This window comes from Parasteatoda tepidariorum, chromosome 10 (assembly GCF_043381705.1).
Source record: "Parasteatoda tepidariorum isolate YZ-2023 chromosome 10, CAS_Ptep_4.0, whole genome shotgun sequence".
Lineage (NCBI taxonomy): Eukaryota > Metazoa > Arthropoda > Arachnida > Araneae > Theridiidae > Parasteatoda > Parasteatoda tepidariorum.
The window spans coordinates 73,150,673-73,171,841 of record NC_092213.1 but is presented as its reverse complement, the minus strand read 5'-3'; the positions used below and the strand labels follow the sequence as shown (position 1 = coordinate 73,171,841).

The 21,169-nt window shown below is 31.1% G+C and overlaps 1 protein-coding gene across 2 annotated transcripts in view; it reads left to right on the top strand.

Annotated features, from left to right (window-relative positions):
- Positions 1–4,382: 4,382 nt before the first annotated feature.
- LOC107442626 (collagen alpha-1(II) chain) overlaps positions 4,383–21,169 on the top strand; it is a 92,393-nt gene continuing 75,606 nt past the window's right edge. The window contains exons 1-3 of one of the 2 annotated variants that reach the window (XM_043042294.2): positions 4,383–4,694; positions 15,457–15,645; positions 18,170–18,213. In XM_043042294.2, coding sequence (XP_042898228.1) covers positions 4,619–4,694; positions 15,457–15,645; positions 18,170–18,213 — 309 coding nt within the window. In that variant the 5' untranslated portion in view covers positions 4,383–4,618. The remainder of the gene's footprint in view (positions 4,695–15,456; positions 15,646–18,169; positions 18,214–21,169) is intronic. The other variant, XM_043042295.2, reaches the window with a different exon arrangement.

The window sequence follows — 21,169 nt, the reverse complement described above, 5'->3', positions numbered from 1 at the left end:
AAATCTACAATCAGTTTCTCTCTCAAACCTTCAGTTTTAATAAATTCAAAAATATATTCCTTAACAGAATTTTTTTATTTTATAATGCTAAGTGCCTCCACTTCTCTGCTGCATAGGGAGTGGATGGAAGAAGGCGATAATAAATTTCAATTTATGATGCGATGCATTAATGTAGTATGTTTTTTATCCCAAGTGTTACTTTCAAGGGAGAAGGCAAGTTTTTATGTATGATTATAAACCTATACGCATTGTGCATTCAGACCAAAAATATTGCCACACAGCCAAATGCGCAAAATCGTAAATTTGTCGAATAAAATTGTGTTTAGGTGAATGATTTTTGAAATTGTGTTAGGCGAACATGTATTTTTTTCGCTTGAGAACGAGATATTCACAGTTAAAATTGAATTGGAACGAAATTTTTAGCACAAAATAGTGACGGCGCCAAACAGAAAAAAGCGAGTAAATGCGGAGTTTAAGTTTCTGTGCTTTTTTCCTTCTTTCAATCTATAATCTCTGACTCGGTCTAAAATGTATAAAATACTCTTTTTTTTATTCATCGATGCTTTTTATGTTAATAGCACCGTTGTCTCTCTTTTAAGTATTCTCCAAGAATCGCGTTTCGATATTTGGTTTCAAAGAAATTGGTTATTGCCATTTAAGAAATTTCAAAAGCTGGATAACAATTTGTAACACTATTCTTGTAACACTATATCTAGGTCCCAAACTTTTATTCTATTTTCTTTAACGGTATACTGACTCAAACGGTATTCGACAAAAATTTAGAAACTGTTAGAAAAAGATTGAGGAAACAAAATGTTTAAATTAAGTGCCATACAGACATAAAATGTTTACAAATAACCAAATGTTTACAAATTACCAATGTGTTACAAATTACCAACTGAATTCCTAAAACATGCGTGAAATGAAAGCCTAAAAATTTTACGATACCTAAAAATTTTACGATTATGGTATAGGTCATTTGTTTAACATCTGTATATAAATATTTAAGAAAGAGATGTTATATATCCTTTTGAACAGTTGTTCAAAATGATATATAACATCTCTTTCTTATAGGAAGAAGGGGAAGGGAAGCGTTAAAATTTTATTATGGTATAAATTTAGTCGACCACATTTATGTAGGTCCCGTTTTAAAATTTATTGTTGCTCTTTTATAAAATACTTAGGGTTAAGCCTCCTGTTCGCTGCGCTCATCAACCCCAATGATTGCTTTGAAACAATTGTCGTTTCTAAGCATACAACAGTTTTTTCTACAAAAGTTGAAATTATTCACTTAACACGTGAAATTTTATGCATGTAAACGGCTTTGTACAGTCGATTTTTATTTTTAAACATAATGTTTTAAAATTGTAACGTTTGTAAAATTTTCATTTTACTGATTTATTCAAATTTTATGTCCTTTAGGACAGGCTAGTACTAATGTGTACTTTTATCTTGTGTGTAATTCTTAACTTTTTCCTTTTACCCAGCAACTAGCTCTAGCTCTCAATTCGATCCTATTGATACCTTTATTCAACTGTAGTATCTAGTAAGTAAAAATGAGTTCGTGATGTTACAAACATTTCGTTAGTATAAGGGTCTGTTGGCCTGAACGGTACAACACCAAGCACGATCAATATTGTTTTAATTTGTTTTTATGTTAAATTGTTGAACGATATGTTANAAAAATAAATATTATAGGTAAATATTCTTTTTTGGAAATAAAATATTTTAAAGGAAAATAATGCCTTTATGACTTTGATTTTATGCCAACTTATTAAAACTTTTGTAGAAAACGGAGGAGTTGGCATCCATGTACTAAACTGCATGCCTAGCCACGTCATTATCTTATCTCTTTGAATCATGCCATATCCAATGAATCAGTGAAATCTCAACAGGGAGTATCCAGATCAACTCTAAGTTGGTCTAAAATATCCATTACTCTATAAAATAAAATAATTTTTTAAGTGAATCCATTTAATTACCACTGGGTAAATTGTATCACAGATGTATGAGAAATTCTTAGCTGTTACAATTTAAAAATATTTCTTAATTGATAGCGAAATTAAGAAAAATATGGATAAGTTATTTGCAACTGACAAATAAGTTTTCGATTTAGAGAAAATATACAGGAGACGAAAATACTTAGAGAATAATGTGTAATCTTAAACATACCTCCGGTAGCAAAACCCGTCCAATACGGCAGAGGGCGCTGCGGATTACGTCAGCATCTGCAGATTATTTTTCATAAGTTATCCTTCTATTTTTAAGAAGCAAATAGGGAAAAATTTGCTGGGGCTCCTTTTTTTCTTTCTTCCTAAATAAAAAGCGGAATTCCGGGAAAACGCAAAAATAATAGATTTTTTCCCCTACTACTTCATTACAGGGTTAACTGTAAAAAGATTTATTCAATTACTTAATATCCTTGTATAAATTCAATTTCAACTCAAACAACATAAGTTTTTATGCTCAATTTTTAAGGACATTATATTTTCAAGATTTGTTACATGTATAGAAGTTAAGATGAATTTTTACAATAATAATCTCTACCCCACTACTTTGATGTCGTAGATAACTTTGGATTTGTGAAGTATAGATAGTACTGCAAATATACTTCATAAATTCTGCTACCCGGAGCATACTACGAAATTTCCGTACTTTCGGAAAGTAATTTTTCTAGTGGAAACTAAGATGATGCATTGATTACTTAATAAAATTAAATTAAAAAAAATATGTTCACCTCTACATTTAAATAAAATCAATATTATGTAAAAAGCCAGATTGATATCTGATTATGCGCGCAAGCCCTCGGGGTCTGATCAGGGGTAAGCTAATTACCAGGGCCACATATACTCACATTTCTTTGACTCGCCCCCCTTTTGAATGTATTTCCGAACTGTAAATATTCATTATTGCCTAGTAATGGCAAGTGCCATTTTTCTTCTCTCAAGAACTCCATTTTGCTCCCCAAACTTTGATTTTGTCATGTATGTTTCTTAGTTTAATTTCAGGATGAATGGGAAAAGGGCCGTAAGGCCTCAGACGCCCAGTTCCACTACAACGAACGAACGAACTAATCATGCGCATTAAGTTTTAAGTTAAACATAGATTTTACTTATTCTGTAATATTCTGACTTAGTTCGCCTGCAATTGGTAGTGGGAGCCGAATTTAAACAATTTTATTAGCTTAAGAAAACTAACCTACTAATTTTAATTGGTAATAATAATTTAGAACATTGTGATCCTGTAATACATGATTCTAATTTTATTTTAGCCTAACTTAAGTACATTATTACTAAATTGTTTAAAATTAAAAACAATAGAAAAAAGAGAGTCACTACTACTGGAAAAAATAATTCTCACGCACCTCAAATTGTTGGTAGGCTTGCAGTTGGAAGCTGAATTTATACATTTTTACTAGCTTGAGAAAACTGACCTATTAATTTTTGATAGAAAAACATTTTAGATTGTAGCAATCATGTTATATATTATTCCAGTTTTACTTAGAGTTACACAAGCACATTGTTACTAAATTGTTTAAAATGAGGAGCACTTCTACTGAAATCATTGATCATTTATCTATTTCGTACGCACCTTAAATTGTTGGAGGGTAAGCAGTTGAGGCTGGATTTAAGCATTTTTACTAGCTTGAGAAAACTAACCGATTAATTTAAGTTGGAAAAAGTAAAATTCTAAGTAAAACTGGAATCATGTATAGCATGATTGCTACGATCTAAAATGTTACATAAGCTCATTGTTACTATATTTTTTTAAAATTAGACCCACTAACGACTGGAAAAAATATTTCGCAAGCACCTTAAATTGTTGGAGGGTATGCAGCTGGAAGCTGAATTTAAACATTTCTATTAGTTTGAGAAACTATTAATTTTTTTAGAAAAAATGTTTTAGTTTGTAGCAATCCTGCATTATACGATTCCAATTTATTTCAGAGTTACATAAGTGAATTGTTACGATATTGTTTAAAATTAGACCCACTAACGACTGGAAAAAATATTTCGCATGCACCTCAAATTGTTGGAGGGTATGCAGTTGGAAGCTGAATTTAAACATTTTTATTAGCTTGAGAAAACGAACCTATTAATTTTTGTTGGAAAAAATATTTTAAATCGTAGCTTTCCTGCAATAAATGATTCCATTTTTAATTTAGAGAGAATAAGCACATTGTTACGATATTATTTAAAATTAGAACAAATGCGGAAGCGATTCCGGGACAAAATTGGAATGTCTTTCTCAGTTTTTTAATTGTGTCTCACCAAGAAAAGGGGGAAAATCAAAACTAATTTTTTGTGCCATCACTTGACGGGAGAATCATCACTTTGGTGATGACAAAATGCCATCTTGAAGCGATAGTGCTGGGGTGGGCCACTGCCCGGCTGGGGGTCACAGAAGCCTGTCTCGCATTTCACTCTGCGTCCTAAAGCGTGGGCGAAAAAACGGATGCCCGTACATAAGATCTGAAGTTCTTCTTTTCTGTGTGAAGAAGAGAGCATCTCTGAAGCATCCTTTATCCTCAGCTGACGGATTATCATCTTTCTTAAGATAAAGTTCCCATATACGGTTATCTTTTATGAAGTGCTAGTGTTTTGGTGTTTTCTCTAGAATGAGGGCCCTTCTGGGTGCTCTGTGGGCCCTGGTTGTTGTCGCTGTAGTAGTACACGCACAGGACTATAATGAAAGTGAGAATTTATTTATTTCTAATCCTAATCATTGCACTCTTTTGCTTTAAAATTGCTTTATAGCCAGGGTCTTATTATAGCACGGGGCCTACTAGGGCATAGGCCCAGGTCATAATGTTTGAAGTGGCACAAATTTTCTGTTATTAATATTTATTAATGTTCCGCAAATTGCTTTTGTGTTTTAAATGCATTTTGTGCAAATTGCTTTGGTGCTATAGTGCTTTTTATGAATTAAAAAAATTTTTTTGACAGTCTTTCTCTACTATTTAATCAATATTTGATGTGCATAGATGCATGCTTTGACATGCTTCGTAAAGCGTCTTAAGTTTGATTTATCATGAATTACTATAATGTACAGAAATCTTTTCATTCTCATGCTTTGCTGTATTTATATGAATTGGAATTCGACGTTTTACACTATTTTTTTTTTAAATGTTATTAGCATTCTTGACAAATTCATAATTTCGAATTTCTTCATTGCAAAAAACGTTTCTTTCTTTACTTATTTTTCACCATAAAATTTATACAGAGGGCTTGCTGACATTTTGGATTTTTTTTAAAAAGTTAGATTTTTTTAATTGCGACTTTTCAAAAACTTATTTAAAAATGGCATCGTACTTCATTCCCTAGTTTACCACAGTCAAATCCTGCGTATAACCTATAAAACGTTTTTTTTTTTTTTTTAGAAATTATCCTTGAAAAAATATTATTATCATTTTACTTACAAAAGGTGAGATAGTCCAATTTGCTCCAATGTTCAGGTTTCTAGCGAAGTATTTTTCTCAGTGGTATTTAATTAAATGAGACATTTTCAAAATAAATAGAATTTTTCTCACAATTTACAGCACAATAAGCATTACTTTTTGATTATTTGAATTATTGTACTTATGTTCAAACAATTCTGAGTAGTGCGGGTTGATTTTGTTTTACTTTCACTTTATTATACCTAGAATAGACTTTAATACATAACCTTTGTTAACATTGGCAAAATTTGGTGGTAGTTTTTACGGAGATTCTGTTGTTGTAGAGTAATTCATTGGGTTATAATTAATTGGTATTCATACATATACGGGCTTGTGTGCTCAGCTACATAAGTATTGCTTATAAGAATTTGTCAAGTAGAAGAGCAGATAATACTAGTACAATTCAACGAGAGACAGCATTATTACATGATTATTGAATATGATGATGACTAATCATGATCATAATTTGAATTTTTAAAAGTAAAATAAAATATAAAACCAGAAATCAACGCAATTATAATTTGTTCTTTTTTTATAATTTAAATTACTCTTTTGTTGTAGTTTATAATTGTTTTATCCTAAATCTTTCTCTTTCTAAATTTTGTTGCAAAATTTAAAAAGTTTTAGACACAATTCATGAAAGTATTTGAAACGACTCTGTAGATCTGAACAAATTATTAAATATGTGTATATCTAACTTTTTAAAGTTTTTTTTTTCTTCTTCCAAAACTTATATTAGAATTGAAGTTTTCAAATAAGTAACGAGTGGTCTGCTTTGTAAATCTAGAATTTATTCTCATTAAGTTTCAAAATTAGTTACAAATTCGGTTAAACAGATTGCGTAGGATGCAGGAAACCTTCCTTCGTTTTTCCTTCATTCATTTTTTAAATGGTCGGTTATTATTATTGGGTCAATTGGTAAAGATTCTTAATTAAAATAACTTCATAAGCGCGATCTTTTATCAAATATGTAAAGCTTCAAAATAAATATCTAACATGAGATCAATTTTAATTGTAGTACATTATATTTATGATCTACTTTTCACCTTTTACTTTTTTTAGAGCCTAAATATAGCACTTCGTTCTAGCTGGTCAGTTCGCAGCTTTAATGAGTAGAAGCCCCATCTACAAAAAATTACAATGCGAAATTTTTTTTCTCCTTTTCTGTTGCATGAGATTTTTGACGGATCTTAGGTATTTTCGCATTTTTTAAGAGATGCTAATGTCTAAGGTATCTTGTATCATTTGGTGAGAATGCGTTGCAATGTTTTTCAGTGTTTAGGTTTCATTGGAGCAGTTTTGTTTCATATTTAAAGTAGTACTAAAAGAACAATAAAATTTAGTGTTTTTTTTTTAAATTTAGCTAGCACTTAAAATATTACAGGATGATTATCAAATTTTAACACGTTCACCCCGGGTGTTGTGCCTGAAAGCGGGACGGAAAAGAAAAAATACTGGTAGAAGAACTATTTCAATATTGGTATAAAACAATTGGTAGTTATGGATTTTTATTATTCCCGGAAAAAAACTAAAAAATGAAATTTATTTGTTACCAGTTTTTACTCCGGTGCTCCGCCCGATGAGACAATCTAGCGGGACCCACCGGTGGGTCACCCCGGCATGAACGTGTTAACGCATGTTTAAATACTTTGTGTTAAAATACATTTTGCTACCTCTAGAAATTAGTTAATTCAAAAAAAGAAGAAAAAAAGCGATTAGGTTTATATCAGTGAGCTAATATCTTTTTTGCACTTAGCGATCACGTTGCTCAATGACCGCTTAATTTTAAAAACATAGAAGAGCAATTTTATAGATTCATATTGCTAATAAATTCTAGATTGAATTGATTATAAATTAAAATTTAAAATCAGAAGTGGTAGTTACAGTACAACAATAAATTCTAATGTTATACACATGAATGAACAAAAAAATAAGTTTTTTTTTTTTCAATTGCTATCTTAATAATGCGCAAAAAGCTTTTTTTGTTCTTGTTTTTGAGATAAGTATTAATGACCTCGAATTTTTTTAAAAATTTACTCGAGTGAATAACAAAGTGCCCCTACTTCTCTGTTACATAGTGAATGGAAGAAGGTGATGCTATATTTCAATTTATGATGCGATATTGTTTTATGTCTTCAGTGTTATTTTCAAAGGAGCACATAATTGTATGAGTATATATGTTACCAGCAAAGTATGAAATCCGGCATTGTAAAGAATGCCTAAAATTAGCCGGCAAAGTATGAAATGATTTATATTTCAAAATGAGAAATCGGAATATAAAATACATCTCCGATTCGTCAAAATGTCATTCAAAAATGACAAATTCAAAACGTCATCCGATTTTATATTAATTTATTCGTCGATATAATTACATTTATTCGATATTTTAATACTTACTGACGATAGATTACATTTATTCAATATTTTAATACTCACTGATGATAGATTAGAAGAAACATCAGTGTTTGGAGTATCGGGCAAATGTATACCGGGCAGTGGCACTGAACCTTAAAAAATCATCAGTGTAGGGTATACCGGGCAATGGCACTTGACCTTAAAAAAACATCAGTGTGGGGTATACCGGGCAATGGCACTTGTCCTTAAAAAAAACATCAGTGTAGGGTATACCGGGCAGTGGCACGAGACCTAGTATATATTTCGGACATATTACCAAAGGTCTTGTCATACTAGGTCTAGTTAAGTGCCATTGCCCGGTATATCCTACGCGGATGTTTTTTTAAGGTCAAGTGCCACTGCCCGGTATACCCTACACTGATACTTTTTTAAGGTCAAGTGCCATTGCCCGGTATACATTTTCTCGGTATACCCTACACTGATGTTTTTTTAAGGTCAAGTGCCACTGCCCAATATACCCTACACTGATGTTTTTTTAAAGTCAAGTGCCATTGCCCGGTATACATTTGCCCGATACTCCAAACACTGATGTTTGTTCTAATCTATCGTCAGTAAGTCTTAAAATATCGAATAAATGTAATTATATCCACGAATAAATTATTATCAAATCGGATGTAATAAATATTTCGGGCATTCACCAAAGCAACTATGTGATTGTCAACATTCACCGGTGAAAGTCAACAACCACCGATTTCGGTCATTCACAGTAACATGCACATCATTTACATAATAACCTCATCAGGACGTTTATTTCATACTTTGCCTACCATTTGGCATTCTATAGAACGCCTAGGCATTTTATACAATGCCTAGGGAAAGTATGTAATACTTCTCACATTTCTTACTTTGCCTAAAAACATCATTCTATACATTGCCTAGGCATTCTATATAATGCCGGCGTTTCATAATTTACCGGTAACATATATATAAATCTAAGTGTTCTTTATAAACTTGTACATTCAGTCATAAAAAAATTTAACTAAAAATAACATTTTTATAAAAAATCTGTAGTTTTCGGAACTGATTTGATATTCTCACCCCGCATTAGGCAAGATCAAATATGGGTAGATATCAGGCTTGCCGCGTGCGAGTAAAAATGCAAAAAGTGGTAATTAATAAAATTATACATTTTATTAGAAGATAATATCAGAGATGCCAATTTGCTCCGCTTTGTGAAATAGTATTTTTTAGCGGTAGCGAAATTTAAGTTATTTTTAGTTTAGTATCTTTCATTTTAAGTAATTTTTCACAACTAAATATCAAAAATTATTAATATCATATAAAATAAAATGATGAAGCAATATTTTACTGGTTACTCTTTCAAAAAGCAAACGTAACTATACTTCTTGGACGAATTTTACTATATAATTCCTTACCAATTTATTAAAACTATTTCACAAAGCGGAGCAGTTGGCATCTCTGGAATATAAATAGCAGCTTACTGCAGCATATTTTTTAAGTTACTATAAAACGATAAGATGGACTTGACTTGATATGTAGTGTAAAAGAGCGGTTACTGTGATAATTTATTCATGTTGATCTGCAAAAATTCTCCTTCATTTTTTTCCTTCTATTTTTGCTGTTTTTTAATGAACTTTGTAAAAACGTCGCAAGCAGTGGTCACTTTATAAAGAAATATGAGTTATTTTTTTCTTCTTCTATCATTTCTTACATCATATTATTATTTTTCTTAACCTAAATACCATGTCCCATAAAATTCCAAACTAAATAAAGAAAAGTAGTATAATATACAATGTTCTTTTTAAGTAACTTTAAAATTTTATTTCTAAAATACCCCGAACTTCTAAAAAAATAAGATTTTAAATATTATTTTAAATATTTTAAAACCAGATTGAACTACATTTGAAACATCAAATTCAATTATTAAACATTTAATTTTTCTAAATAAAAAAGCGTGCTTATTTTGTTAACAATGCATGCCAGTTATTTATTGTTAAAGATAATTTCTTAATTAAAAAGTATTGTAAAATTTTGTATACGTAATAATTTCTTAGTTTAACATGTTCACGCCGGAAAAAGTGAAAATACTGGTACGGGAAAAGAGAAAATACTGGTAGAAGAACTATTTCAATATTAGATAATATTCGTGAGGAGATAATCTATTCTCAACAATAACAATTCACAGTAAGGAAATTTATCACTGCGAAGAAGCAATTCAATATAAAAATTGCATCCGTTAAAAACAATTGGTAGTTATAGATTTTTATTATTCCCGGAAAAAAAATAAAAAATGAAATTTATTGTTACCAGTTTTTACTCCGGTGCGCTGCCAAGATGAGACAATCTAGCGTGACCCACCGGTGGGTCACCACGGCGTGAACGTGTTAAAAATACGACTTTTTTAAAATGCTATTTCTCAGGAACTATTCGACCGATTACGCTCAAATTCGGTATTTTGCTATTTAAAATTGCATTCTTTAAAATGATGTAAAAATTTGTTTACCTTACAATTCAAATTTTTTTACCGTTATTAAATAAAATAATAAATATTTACCAAAAGTTTTTTTTTCTTTAAAGAATTTAATAGTTGCTCGCAAAAGTTTTTCAATTCGCTTTCAAGTTCTTGAGATATGGTGCAATACGCAAATTAACATTAAGGAGTCCAAACTTTGGACCTTTCTCCTGGCCTAACTATAGGACTATATTTCAGAGGTGGCGGCTAACCCCTATATTTTGAAGGTCAGAAATCCGAAATTGTTGTAAAAAAATTTTCTGCGTCTGATTTCGTAACTTAAAATATCGCCAGCACTAATTAATTATACACGTTTGAAGTCACCCCTTTGAACCATTAAGAGTGAATCCTAAAATGTGAAGATGCGATTGCTGCATCAAAAGTTATTTTCGGTGCTCCGTTTATTTTATTTTTATTTATTTTTGCACCCTGTAAATAAAAATCTATTTGTAATATTGGTCTTTATTTTTCTCAAATGGTCAACTTACAAAGAGATTCAAGTTATCATTTATACCATTTCATCTTAGTAGTGAAGTTTCAGTACATGATATCAACAGTTTTTAACCCATCAACAGTGGGGCGCGGGTAACAAGGTGCTGGGCTATTGATTATAGGAACGAGCCATTTTTTTTTGACAAATAAATATAGGAATAAATTAAATGTTGCGAGTGATTAGAGATTAAATTTGTCCAGTTTTAATCCAGATATTGATTTGTTCGTGAGGTACAAATAAAGTAAAAAATACCATTCATTTATTTTAGCTTTGATTACTTATTTTTGAGTTCCTTTACAGTTCTGATAGCTAAGCGAATACTATAAAGTTGATTTTAGAATTAAGATACTGCATAAAATGTAAGCCTCTGAGTTTTTTTTCTTTCAAAGTGGTGGTTCGAACAACTAAAAAGGTTGGAAATCGCTGCATAATATAGTAGTATGAAAAATTTCTTGAAAAAATGAAGGGTTTTTAATAGCATTTATTGACACTTCTGGACAAATTAAACTTGTTTCAGTGATCAACATACAATATAGACAGGTATTCCGATCTCAAAGATTTCGCTTCTTAAAAAAAATATATATATATAACCATTTTTTATGACTACCAGCAATTGAGCTCCATAGCCTTGTAATTTTGAACCTAATCCAGATGACAAAGGATCTTCTACATTAGGTATAGGGTTAAATTCTCCTTTGAGGAGACCTTTTTAATTTATTTAACCCCAATTTACGTTACATGGAAAGGAAAACAACGAAAATCTCCCATGGTTAGTCTGACGACACGGGGACTCCAATTCATAATCCGTCTTCCACAGAGCATATTTTACGTCAGCACTTTGGCAGGTGCGAGCCCTGTGCGGAATTCGTATTGACCAGCCATCACTAGAAATTGAACCCGTGTCACCTCATTGGGAGGAAAGTGCTCTATCCCCTGAGCCACTCGGATTCTTTTTTAACATTTGGAATAAATGCAGTTTTTGATAATAGAGGTCAACTAACGACGTGATTAACTCCACTAATGTTAGTATTATAGCTGAAAACCGCTTTTTATTTTTTTCTATGACCGAAAACAAACTCTTGATTTTTTAAAAACATGATATTCAACATAATGAGCAAAAAAAAATTGAATGGATATTGGGCTATAAAAAATATTGGCTAATAATGCACTTTCCAGTGCAATTGGGCAAATAATGCACTTTAAAATTTTTTTAATTAAAAAAACAGACAAAGAAAATATCACTCAATTTTTTTTATGTGATAAAACTTGATATTTAACGTCAGAAAAAAAATTAAAGCGTTAAAAGTTATAATTTCTCCGTAAAAGATTTTTTTTTAAATTTGCAAAAAAATTTTCCTACAAAATTATTTTAATAAAGTAATAGTAACATGAATTTAACTTTAATTAGAATGAAACGTTTTATAACAAAAATCAACCCTCCCTGAAATTTGGAACTAGCGTAAAATCACGTGAGCGTACCGGACATGATTGCAGCGTTCCCTATAAGTAATGCATGAAGTTGAAATCGCTGGGTGCATTTTCGGCTAAAAAATTAGCGATCTATGGCAAATCTTTAATCGCCATTTTATTTATATTTAGTTGGCGTATTATATATTTTATATCACCACAAATCGTTGCGCAATCGCTGAGTCAGGATGTTATTCCTTGTTAAACTTCCAATGCAAAAACATTTAAGTTATAAAGTTGGAAGTTATGATTTAACGTAATAACATCCATGCTTTCCATATGTTTGACTGTGATTTTTTCCCCCTTCCTGAATGAATATTTAATTTTATAACTCTTCTTTCTGAAGTAATTACAGCTTTGTTTGTTTCTTTGCCGTTTTATTTTCTTTTTTATCTCCAAGGCTGTCAAAATGACACTAGGAAGGCTTTGTCGTGAGATTTCCTCCAATGAAAATTTTTGATATCTTCCAGATGATCTTATATTGCTATCTTCTTTCATTTCATTCTAAATGAAGAAATTAAAAATACAAAAATACAATGCGCTTCGCATGGACTAATTTTTTTTTGTTTTGTTGCATGAGAGTTTTAAAAGGATCTTAAACAGATTTTATGCGTATCGCTGAATTTCAAATCTGCAATCTGAGCCGTGATGGCTCAGGGGATAGAGCGTTCACCTTCCAATGGGGTGACCTGGGTTCGAATCCCAGTATCGGCTGCTCGATACGAATTTTGCATCCAATTTGCACCGACCGCAGTACTGACGTAAAATATTCTCAGTGGTAGACGGATCATGGGTTAGAGTCCCCTTCCCGTCAGACTAACTTTTGGAGATTTTCGTGGTTTTCTTCTCCATGTAACGCAAATGAGGGTTAATTTCATAAAAAAAAGTCCTCAATGAGGGCAAATTTCTCGTAATGCTTGATCCATCAGGAGTTTCTTTGTCTTCTGGATTGGGTTCAAAATTACAAGGCTACGGAGGTGAATATTAGAAGTCGTGAACCCAAAAACTGGGTCGACTGTTCAACGAGAGTTATAAAATAAAATAAAATTTGCAATCGGTTTCTCTTCAATATTTATGCTATTTAATAACATATTCTTAACCACGATTTCTTTAAAATTCATTCTAGTGAATTCTAAGTGTCCTCACTTCTCTGCTACGTAGGAAGAGGTAGAAAGGAGGCAAATAATACATTTAAGTTTATGGTGCGATACATTAAAGTCATACATTTTTGTCCTAAGAGTTATTTTCAAAGGAGTATACAAGTACATATGCATTTATATAAACCTATACGTTTTTTTATAAACTTGTACACTCAGGTAATGAAATAATGAAACCTAAGATATTATGAATGAAGTTAGCACACAACTGTTTCGTTTAATTAAGTTAAATGTGAATAATGAAACCATTATACTACCACTTTTAACCCTTTTGAAATAGAAATGATTTTTTTCCTAATGTTAATTTTTGTGCTCTAACGTGTTGAGGTTACTCTAAATGAATGTTAAATTTAAGACTTACACTCTTGTAGATCAAAATATTAGAAAACAATATGCATTGATATTTTTATCTTGTCTTTATGTAAAAAAATAGTGCGTGGAGTCCCACCGCGCGGAAGAAGTTAAACTTCGCAACCTGCGACGTTAATTGTAGAAGAATCAGCAGTCGTAGAAGGATCACTAGTTCTATTCAACGACTCTTTTTCCTGCTCCGCTCGCTTCCGTGCTCTGTAATCAAGGTAATATTGTGCATTTTTCCCTCGTGGACCTCGTGGACTTCTTGAACCAGTGGAAGTGCTTGTGGTTGCCTCATCGTCTTGCCCTGGAAAATCTATTAATAATGTATGTGAATGCGTCATAATGTGATTTCAGAAGAGAAAACCTAACAATCAATTGATATTCACAAGAGACGAACCTTCACATAACCTTAAATCCGTCGCATTGTCCGTGGGATTGTTTTCACTCATTTTTTACAATTGTTATCCACTAAATTTGAAAATAAAAAAATACTATTTTGTTAAATTATATGTGTATCAAATCAAACTAAAAAAATATTTATAGAAAAACAATACTNACAAAAAAAAATGCCACTTCCTAAACCAATTTCAAGACAATCTAAATAACTCACTATCTTCCATCAAACAACTTGAAATTCATAGAACAAACAACTACCAATCTTTTATTTCGAAATCCATTGGGGTTTCCCCGCACATTTGTCAGTCGTAACCTTTTACAAAAGAAATAACGCAAAATTCTACAAAAAATTAATTCTTCATTTTATTATTCTTTTTTCATCCATTGTCTAAAAAACCAAAACAAATAGAAAAATCATATCTATAATATCAAGCTTTTAGCTCGCAACATCAGAAAATGCGTGTTATTACATCACGTGACCCTGACAGTATGTTATTTTTACGAAAGCAAAATTTGAATCGACCAAAATGACGAGAGTAAAATGCTTTTCCGTTTTTTATCGACACCACTATAATTCTAGATGCATTTTCATATAATCATTAAAATCCATAAGCTTAAGTTGCCGATATTACAGCAAAAAATAAGTTAGTAATTTCCTCTCTTCGTTTTGGTCGATCCGAATTTTGCATGGTGTTAAAAGACACCATTTCTAACGGCTTCAATCTTGATCTTTCAAACTGTGCCAACTATTTTGACGCATAAAATTTTCCAAAAATTTTTTGCTAAGAGAAAGATAGTTTGCATAGAGTAGAACTGTTACCATATATCTGACTAAACCCTATATGCATTATTTAAGACCTATCCCATTTTTAATTTATAAGTCTTTACTAAAATCTATGGCTCACGCAATGGACTGAACTTAAAGACACCGTTCCTACCAAAATCCCAAAGTCTAACATCACTGGCTGTGGTCACTGAGCGGGGGAGAGCGTGACCACTTTTATCAGTCAGCATAGGAACAGAGGGTGGGCGGTATCGGTCTTCGTTAATTTATTCTACCGTAAAGTACTCGACTTGACGCGCAGATCGTCGGACTGGAGACATTTCTTGTGCAGAAGATCAAAAAGTCTTCGGATCATCCTCAGGGATGTTTCTCAGAGCGTCACCAATAGCCCTTTGTGAAGCTCTAGTGCGGCATAAATAAAGTACTGCTACTTCTACTACTAAGATTTTTGTTTCTTTTTTTAAAATTATGACATAGGTTATGACGACACAGCTTGTGATTACAATGGAGAGTATTATGAGAATGGAGAAGAATGGAATCCCGATCCGTGTACATTATGTAAATGTCTTCTTGGAAACACCGTTTGCGAGGAAGAAGCTTGTCCTGACATAGAATGCAAAACTCAAAAATACATTCCCCTTGGTAAATGCTGCCCTATATGTGTAGGTAAGTAATGGAATATGCATCATTTAACATTGATTGATTGAAGATGGAAATTAATATGTTCATTATTCGGAAGCGACTATATCGCTCCTAACTCACAGAAAAATATGTAATACCGGGGGAGAAGCATTTTATCAAAAATTTATTTTACAGCTATTGTTATTTTAAAATTTAAAATTAGAGAAAAGTAAGTTCAGATAAACCAATAGTTAACTTTTTTTTATTTCCAATGAGCTGCACAATCGGTCTTGCCGATGAGCAGACCTAATGCGTTCTCCAGAGGTGGTATCCACTCTTTCAGGACCACCACAATGGGTGAGATACCGTTGATCATGTTAATTTGGACCACTAGATGGCAGCTCGGTGCTGCCACACTAGATGGCAGCACCGAGACTCTATATGGATGCTAAAGTGCACTAGGAATTTAATTTTGCCAGGAAATGCCAAGAGCCAAATAAGGCACTCCAGGGATATTTTACATGCCGCATAATCATACGACATGATCGCTGAGGATTTTCTGCATCCCGAAAATCTAGTGTCTGGGCCGGGGATCGAACCCGCAGACTTGGGCTCAGAAGGCCGACGACAAACCAATTGCGCCACCCAGCCACTATAGTTAACTATATGGCTTCAAATGCTTAAAATTAAATTTAAAAAATTTTTAAAATGTCCTAATGAAAACAAGTTGTAGGAAGAGAACGATAATCCTAAATTATCGTCTGACAATTTGTCTCCATTTTGATATTGTGAAAATTTCTTTTGAGTATTTGAAGCTTCAAGGTTTACTCTAGGTTTGTTTCTGCTCACTTTTTCTGTATTTTAAATTACTCACGTAGAGTTTGAGATAATAAATTTCTCCCGTGATGTAGCATGCTCTTAATTGTAAAAACCAGTTTTTCTCGTTTTAGCATAGAGTCTACGAGACTCTATCAGTTTTCAACAATTCCATACCATAGCTAAAGCATACTTGCACAAATCAGTGAATGAGATGGTTATTTTTCGTTTGGTCACTTTTTGCTTGAAAGTACCAATAGATTTTCGACAGGATGAAGATGAATATCAAAATGCAAACAAACTGTTGTAGAATTATTTTCCAACTAGATAGTCTCGAATAATTCTGCCATAATTTGTTTGAATTTTGTTATTTCAAAGAAATTTTTTCTGGATTTGAAATTTCAATGTTTACCTAAGCTCATTTTTTCTATACTTTAAAGTTCAGATTATTTATGTAGGCGAAAGGGACTTTGCCATGAATGGTTTCTTTACGTCCTTCTAAAGTATCGGATATCAAGCACAAAAACAAGCGGAAAAAATGAGTTATGATGACTAACTACTATAACTAATTTATAAATAATGGAAAAGGTAGATAATGAGGATGAATTGCTTGCTCCCTTGCAAGTAGATTAAAGGAATAGCTGCAATGATATAGCTGATAATTGTATTTCACACTCAAAGCAATAAAAATAATGCTACAAACTAAGTCTATCACAAGAACAAAAAAGGAAAAACTTATTTAAAAACTTATTTATTTGTAAAAATGCTTCCTGAATCCGAACCTTGTTTTCCCCATACACCCACAGTTTACTCATACTGCCCTCCCTTATGTTTTTCTTACAGAGATTCTTCTAAACTATCTAAACAAAATACATCATCTTAAAAATAAAGAATTGTTTTAAGAACATCAAATACGGGTGGTTATTAAAATTTTGGATGTACTTCTGTACAAACTCTATGTGAACTATCTTTCGTTTAGCAACAAATGCGTAGGAATATTTTGCACTGCCAAAATGCTTGAAGATTATAGAAATAGCATCATTTTTACCCGAGCAAAATTCGAACCGATCAAAGTAAGGAGAGGAAGCTTAATACCAGCAATTTCGTAATAATTTTATAAGTGTGCAGCTTTTAAAATTATGGAATTATAGTGGTATTTAAAAAATATGCTTTTAGAATTTTTTTATAAGCTATTCATAACTATTTTCTTTTTCGGGATTTTAAAAAAGTCTGATATGCACGTTGTAACTGTTAAAAAATTCATCGTAGTCATATTTCAATCTTCTTGAAAACAAGCTATAATGAAATGATTTTCTTGCCAGTTCTTGCTTTTTTCTACGGTTCCTAAGCGTGACGTGTTCAATTTCTTTTAACATTAAATACATAGATTTTTGAAAATTGATTGAATTAAGAATAATAATAATGTATCTGCTTCTAGGCTGAAAGAATAATTATTTTAGAAATATTTCTGTTTGTAACTTGTGGAATAACGGACTTAACATTTGGTATCAAATTTTAGAATTTGAATGAGAATTATCTTTGCTGTACTTGCATAATATTTCATTTAAAATTTTTTAAATGTTAAGATATTTTTAGATATTTATAGAATAACGGAATTGACATTTTGTATCAAATTTTAGCGTTTGAATGAGAATTATCTTTGTGATACTTTGCATAATGTTTTTTCCCTATTCTTTAAAATTTTTAAGACAATTTTAGATAATCTCATAATAATTAAATAATTATTTTTCAGAAGATGATGAACCAGCTCAACCTGAACAAACTGTATTACCCGTGGTGAGTAAAGTTTTAAATAATCTGAAATTTATAATTATAATTAGAATCATAGTTTTAATTGTTTTTTCTTAAGATTAATTTTTACGCTACATTTCGAAAATTTATACTTACAGCAGGTGTTACCCATACAACAGGTGGCACTTAACAGAAGTTATTTTTTTAAAATCTATATTCAAATTTTTTTTTAATAATCTCACTTTTAACTGAGGGTAAAACTTCATCAGAGTTTGCAAAACTAATAGAAACTTAAATAAAACATAGCAAATATTAGTAGGTTGGTTCTTTAACCCTTTTGAAGGCCGTGGTAAGTATACTTACCACCACGTTTTACCACTTTTAATTTATGTTTCCATTTTTCAATAACTTCCGCTTTCTTGAAGTGAGTTTGAATAAAATTGGTAACCATTTGTCACTTATAAAAAACGTATAAAAGTTATAAAATACATAATTCCTTTTGAAATTTGTAGCATTTAAGGAATTTATTTTATAAATAAAGAAAAATAAAAGTCAGTAAGTTCTTAATAGGTCATGTTAAATATATATTTACCACCAAAAAAATGACATTTTTATAAACTAAATGAGTTTTTTTTATATCAATTACTGTTCTTAAAACAATTTCAATTCCAAAAAGACTTTAATTTACTTTTACTAGAAATAAAGGGCCCATTAAAGGGTTAAATCTAATAAAAATTTTTAAAATTCATCTCCTCATCTATATGCCCTTAACTATATGCATACCTGCCAACTTTTACAGATTTTTTTACAGATTATACGTAAAAAGTTCTCCATGAAGGCAAATTTCTCCCAATACTTGATCCAGGAGTTCCCTTGTCTACTGGATTGGGTTCAAAATTACAAGGCTAAGAAGTTGAACATTAGTAGACGTAAACCCAAAAATTGGGTTGGCTGTTCAACAACGGTTACAAATTAAATTAAATAAAAGGGTACCTGACGAAAGAAAAAAAAGAGGGAGGCCAATGTGGAAAAATACTTGCAGAAAATTCTTAATAAAGCATGCTTGAAAGGATTTGAAGATGAGAGACAAACAAACAAATTTATACAAACAAAAAAATTTACTCCATCAATACCATGTTTTTTCCCTAATGTTTTTTTAAGAGTTTAAGTTGTCCTAAGTTTAAAGGCTTAGGTTGCCCTTAGGTTAGGTTGAATGGAAAAATCTCTAGGGAAAGGGAAGAGACTGAATTTTTCTTGAAAGAGATACAACAAACAGTTGTTCTAATTTGAGAATTAAGAAATTTAAAAAAAAAAAAAAAAAAAAAAAAAAAAAAAAAAAACACTTTTCTAACATTAAAATGCATTTTAAAGCATTTCGACGTACGAAATATACCGAAATGAGTATTTATTTTATGTCTTTCTTTATGGATATTCATTTATTATTCTTATAAATTTTTTCTTCATAATCTAAGTTTTATTTATTTTTGCGGAGGGGGGGGGTAGAAATTGCTACACCTTTTAACCTCTTGGGGACGGGTGATTCAGAAAAGCATTCGTACGAAATCAGAATATAATTAAAAAAAAAAAAGGTAACTTACACGTATTCGTTTCTAGTTTGACAGACTTACTTTGCTTTTACTTTAATTATTGTTAGTTTAATCATATATATAATCAACGTTAATACAAAGTATAACTAAATAGTTTTATTTTGAACAAAGTAATGGTGAATTAAATAAATCAAACAATTATAACTCCGCCCACAAATAAACTGCTAAAGAATTACTTTGGTTACCAGTTTTATCTTTTTACCCTGGTTGATACGGTTTTATACTGGCACGTATTTGTGACAGTTGGCACGAAAAGGTTAAAAAGCAAGCAAAAATTGCCAAATGTTTGAAAATTTACTCTGTAGATATTTACCTTATTTTAAAAAATTAATTTGGCGTGTCTGGAGCAGTTGGCATCTATGTATCTTACTTAATTTAGGTTAGAGAATTTCAAATCTGAAGTTAGTTTTGTTCCGAAAGCTACAGATTTTTTCTAAATAATTTAATTAGTTTAATTTATTTTTTTATCTCAATGCACAATGCGCATAGGTTTATATACATACGTAAAAAATTGTCTGCTCCCTTGAAAGTAACACTTGGGACAAAAAACATACTACCTTAATGTATCGCATCATAAATTGAAATATATTATCGCCTTCTTCCATCCAATCCCTTATACAGCAGAGAAGTGGGGGCACGTAGCATTCACCTGAGTTTATTTAAAAAAAAAAAAAAAAAAATCTGGCTAGGAATATATTATTGAATTCATAAAAACTGAAGGTTTGAGAGCGAAACCGATTGCAGGTTTTAAATAAGCTACCCCAAAAAATCTTCTGCAACCATTAAAAAAAAAGTTTTTTTTTTTGTTCCTCGTTTTTATTTATGTTTCCAACATTAAGTAGAAACTGTTATTTATATCTGAAGTTCCTCAAATGCGATGCCGAATCACAAAATATTTTCCAATTTAAGGGGACGCGGTACCTTTTCTTTCAAATCTTTTATTATTAACTTTGGTGACAATTTATTGATTGAAATATATTCTTAAGGATTATGAAGAACTTATCCTAAATTCAGAAATTTGGAAAAAAAAATTTTTTTTCATTTTTTTAAAAAAATTTCAAAAATTTCAACTATTTTTTAAAACACTACTCCTCTCTCAATTTTCCTTATTTTTCCATGAAACTTTTACAATATCATCATTGAAAGGTGCTTAACAGAAAATGGTATTCATTTTATAGAGAGATGTTTAGAAATTTTGAAAAAGATTATTTTCTGAGGCAATGTAGCGTAATAGCATAAAAATTCAAAAATTTCAAGTTCGACAATTTTTTAAAAAAAAACTTTCAAACTGATTAAAAAATCCATACCATTTTTCAATCATCATAGTATCACAAACTTGTGTATCAAATATCTAAGTATTTCAAGCAATAGTAAAAAAGCCTTAGGCTTTTATA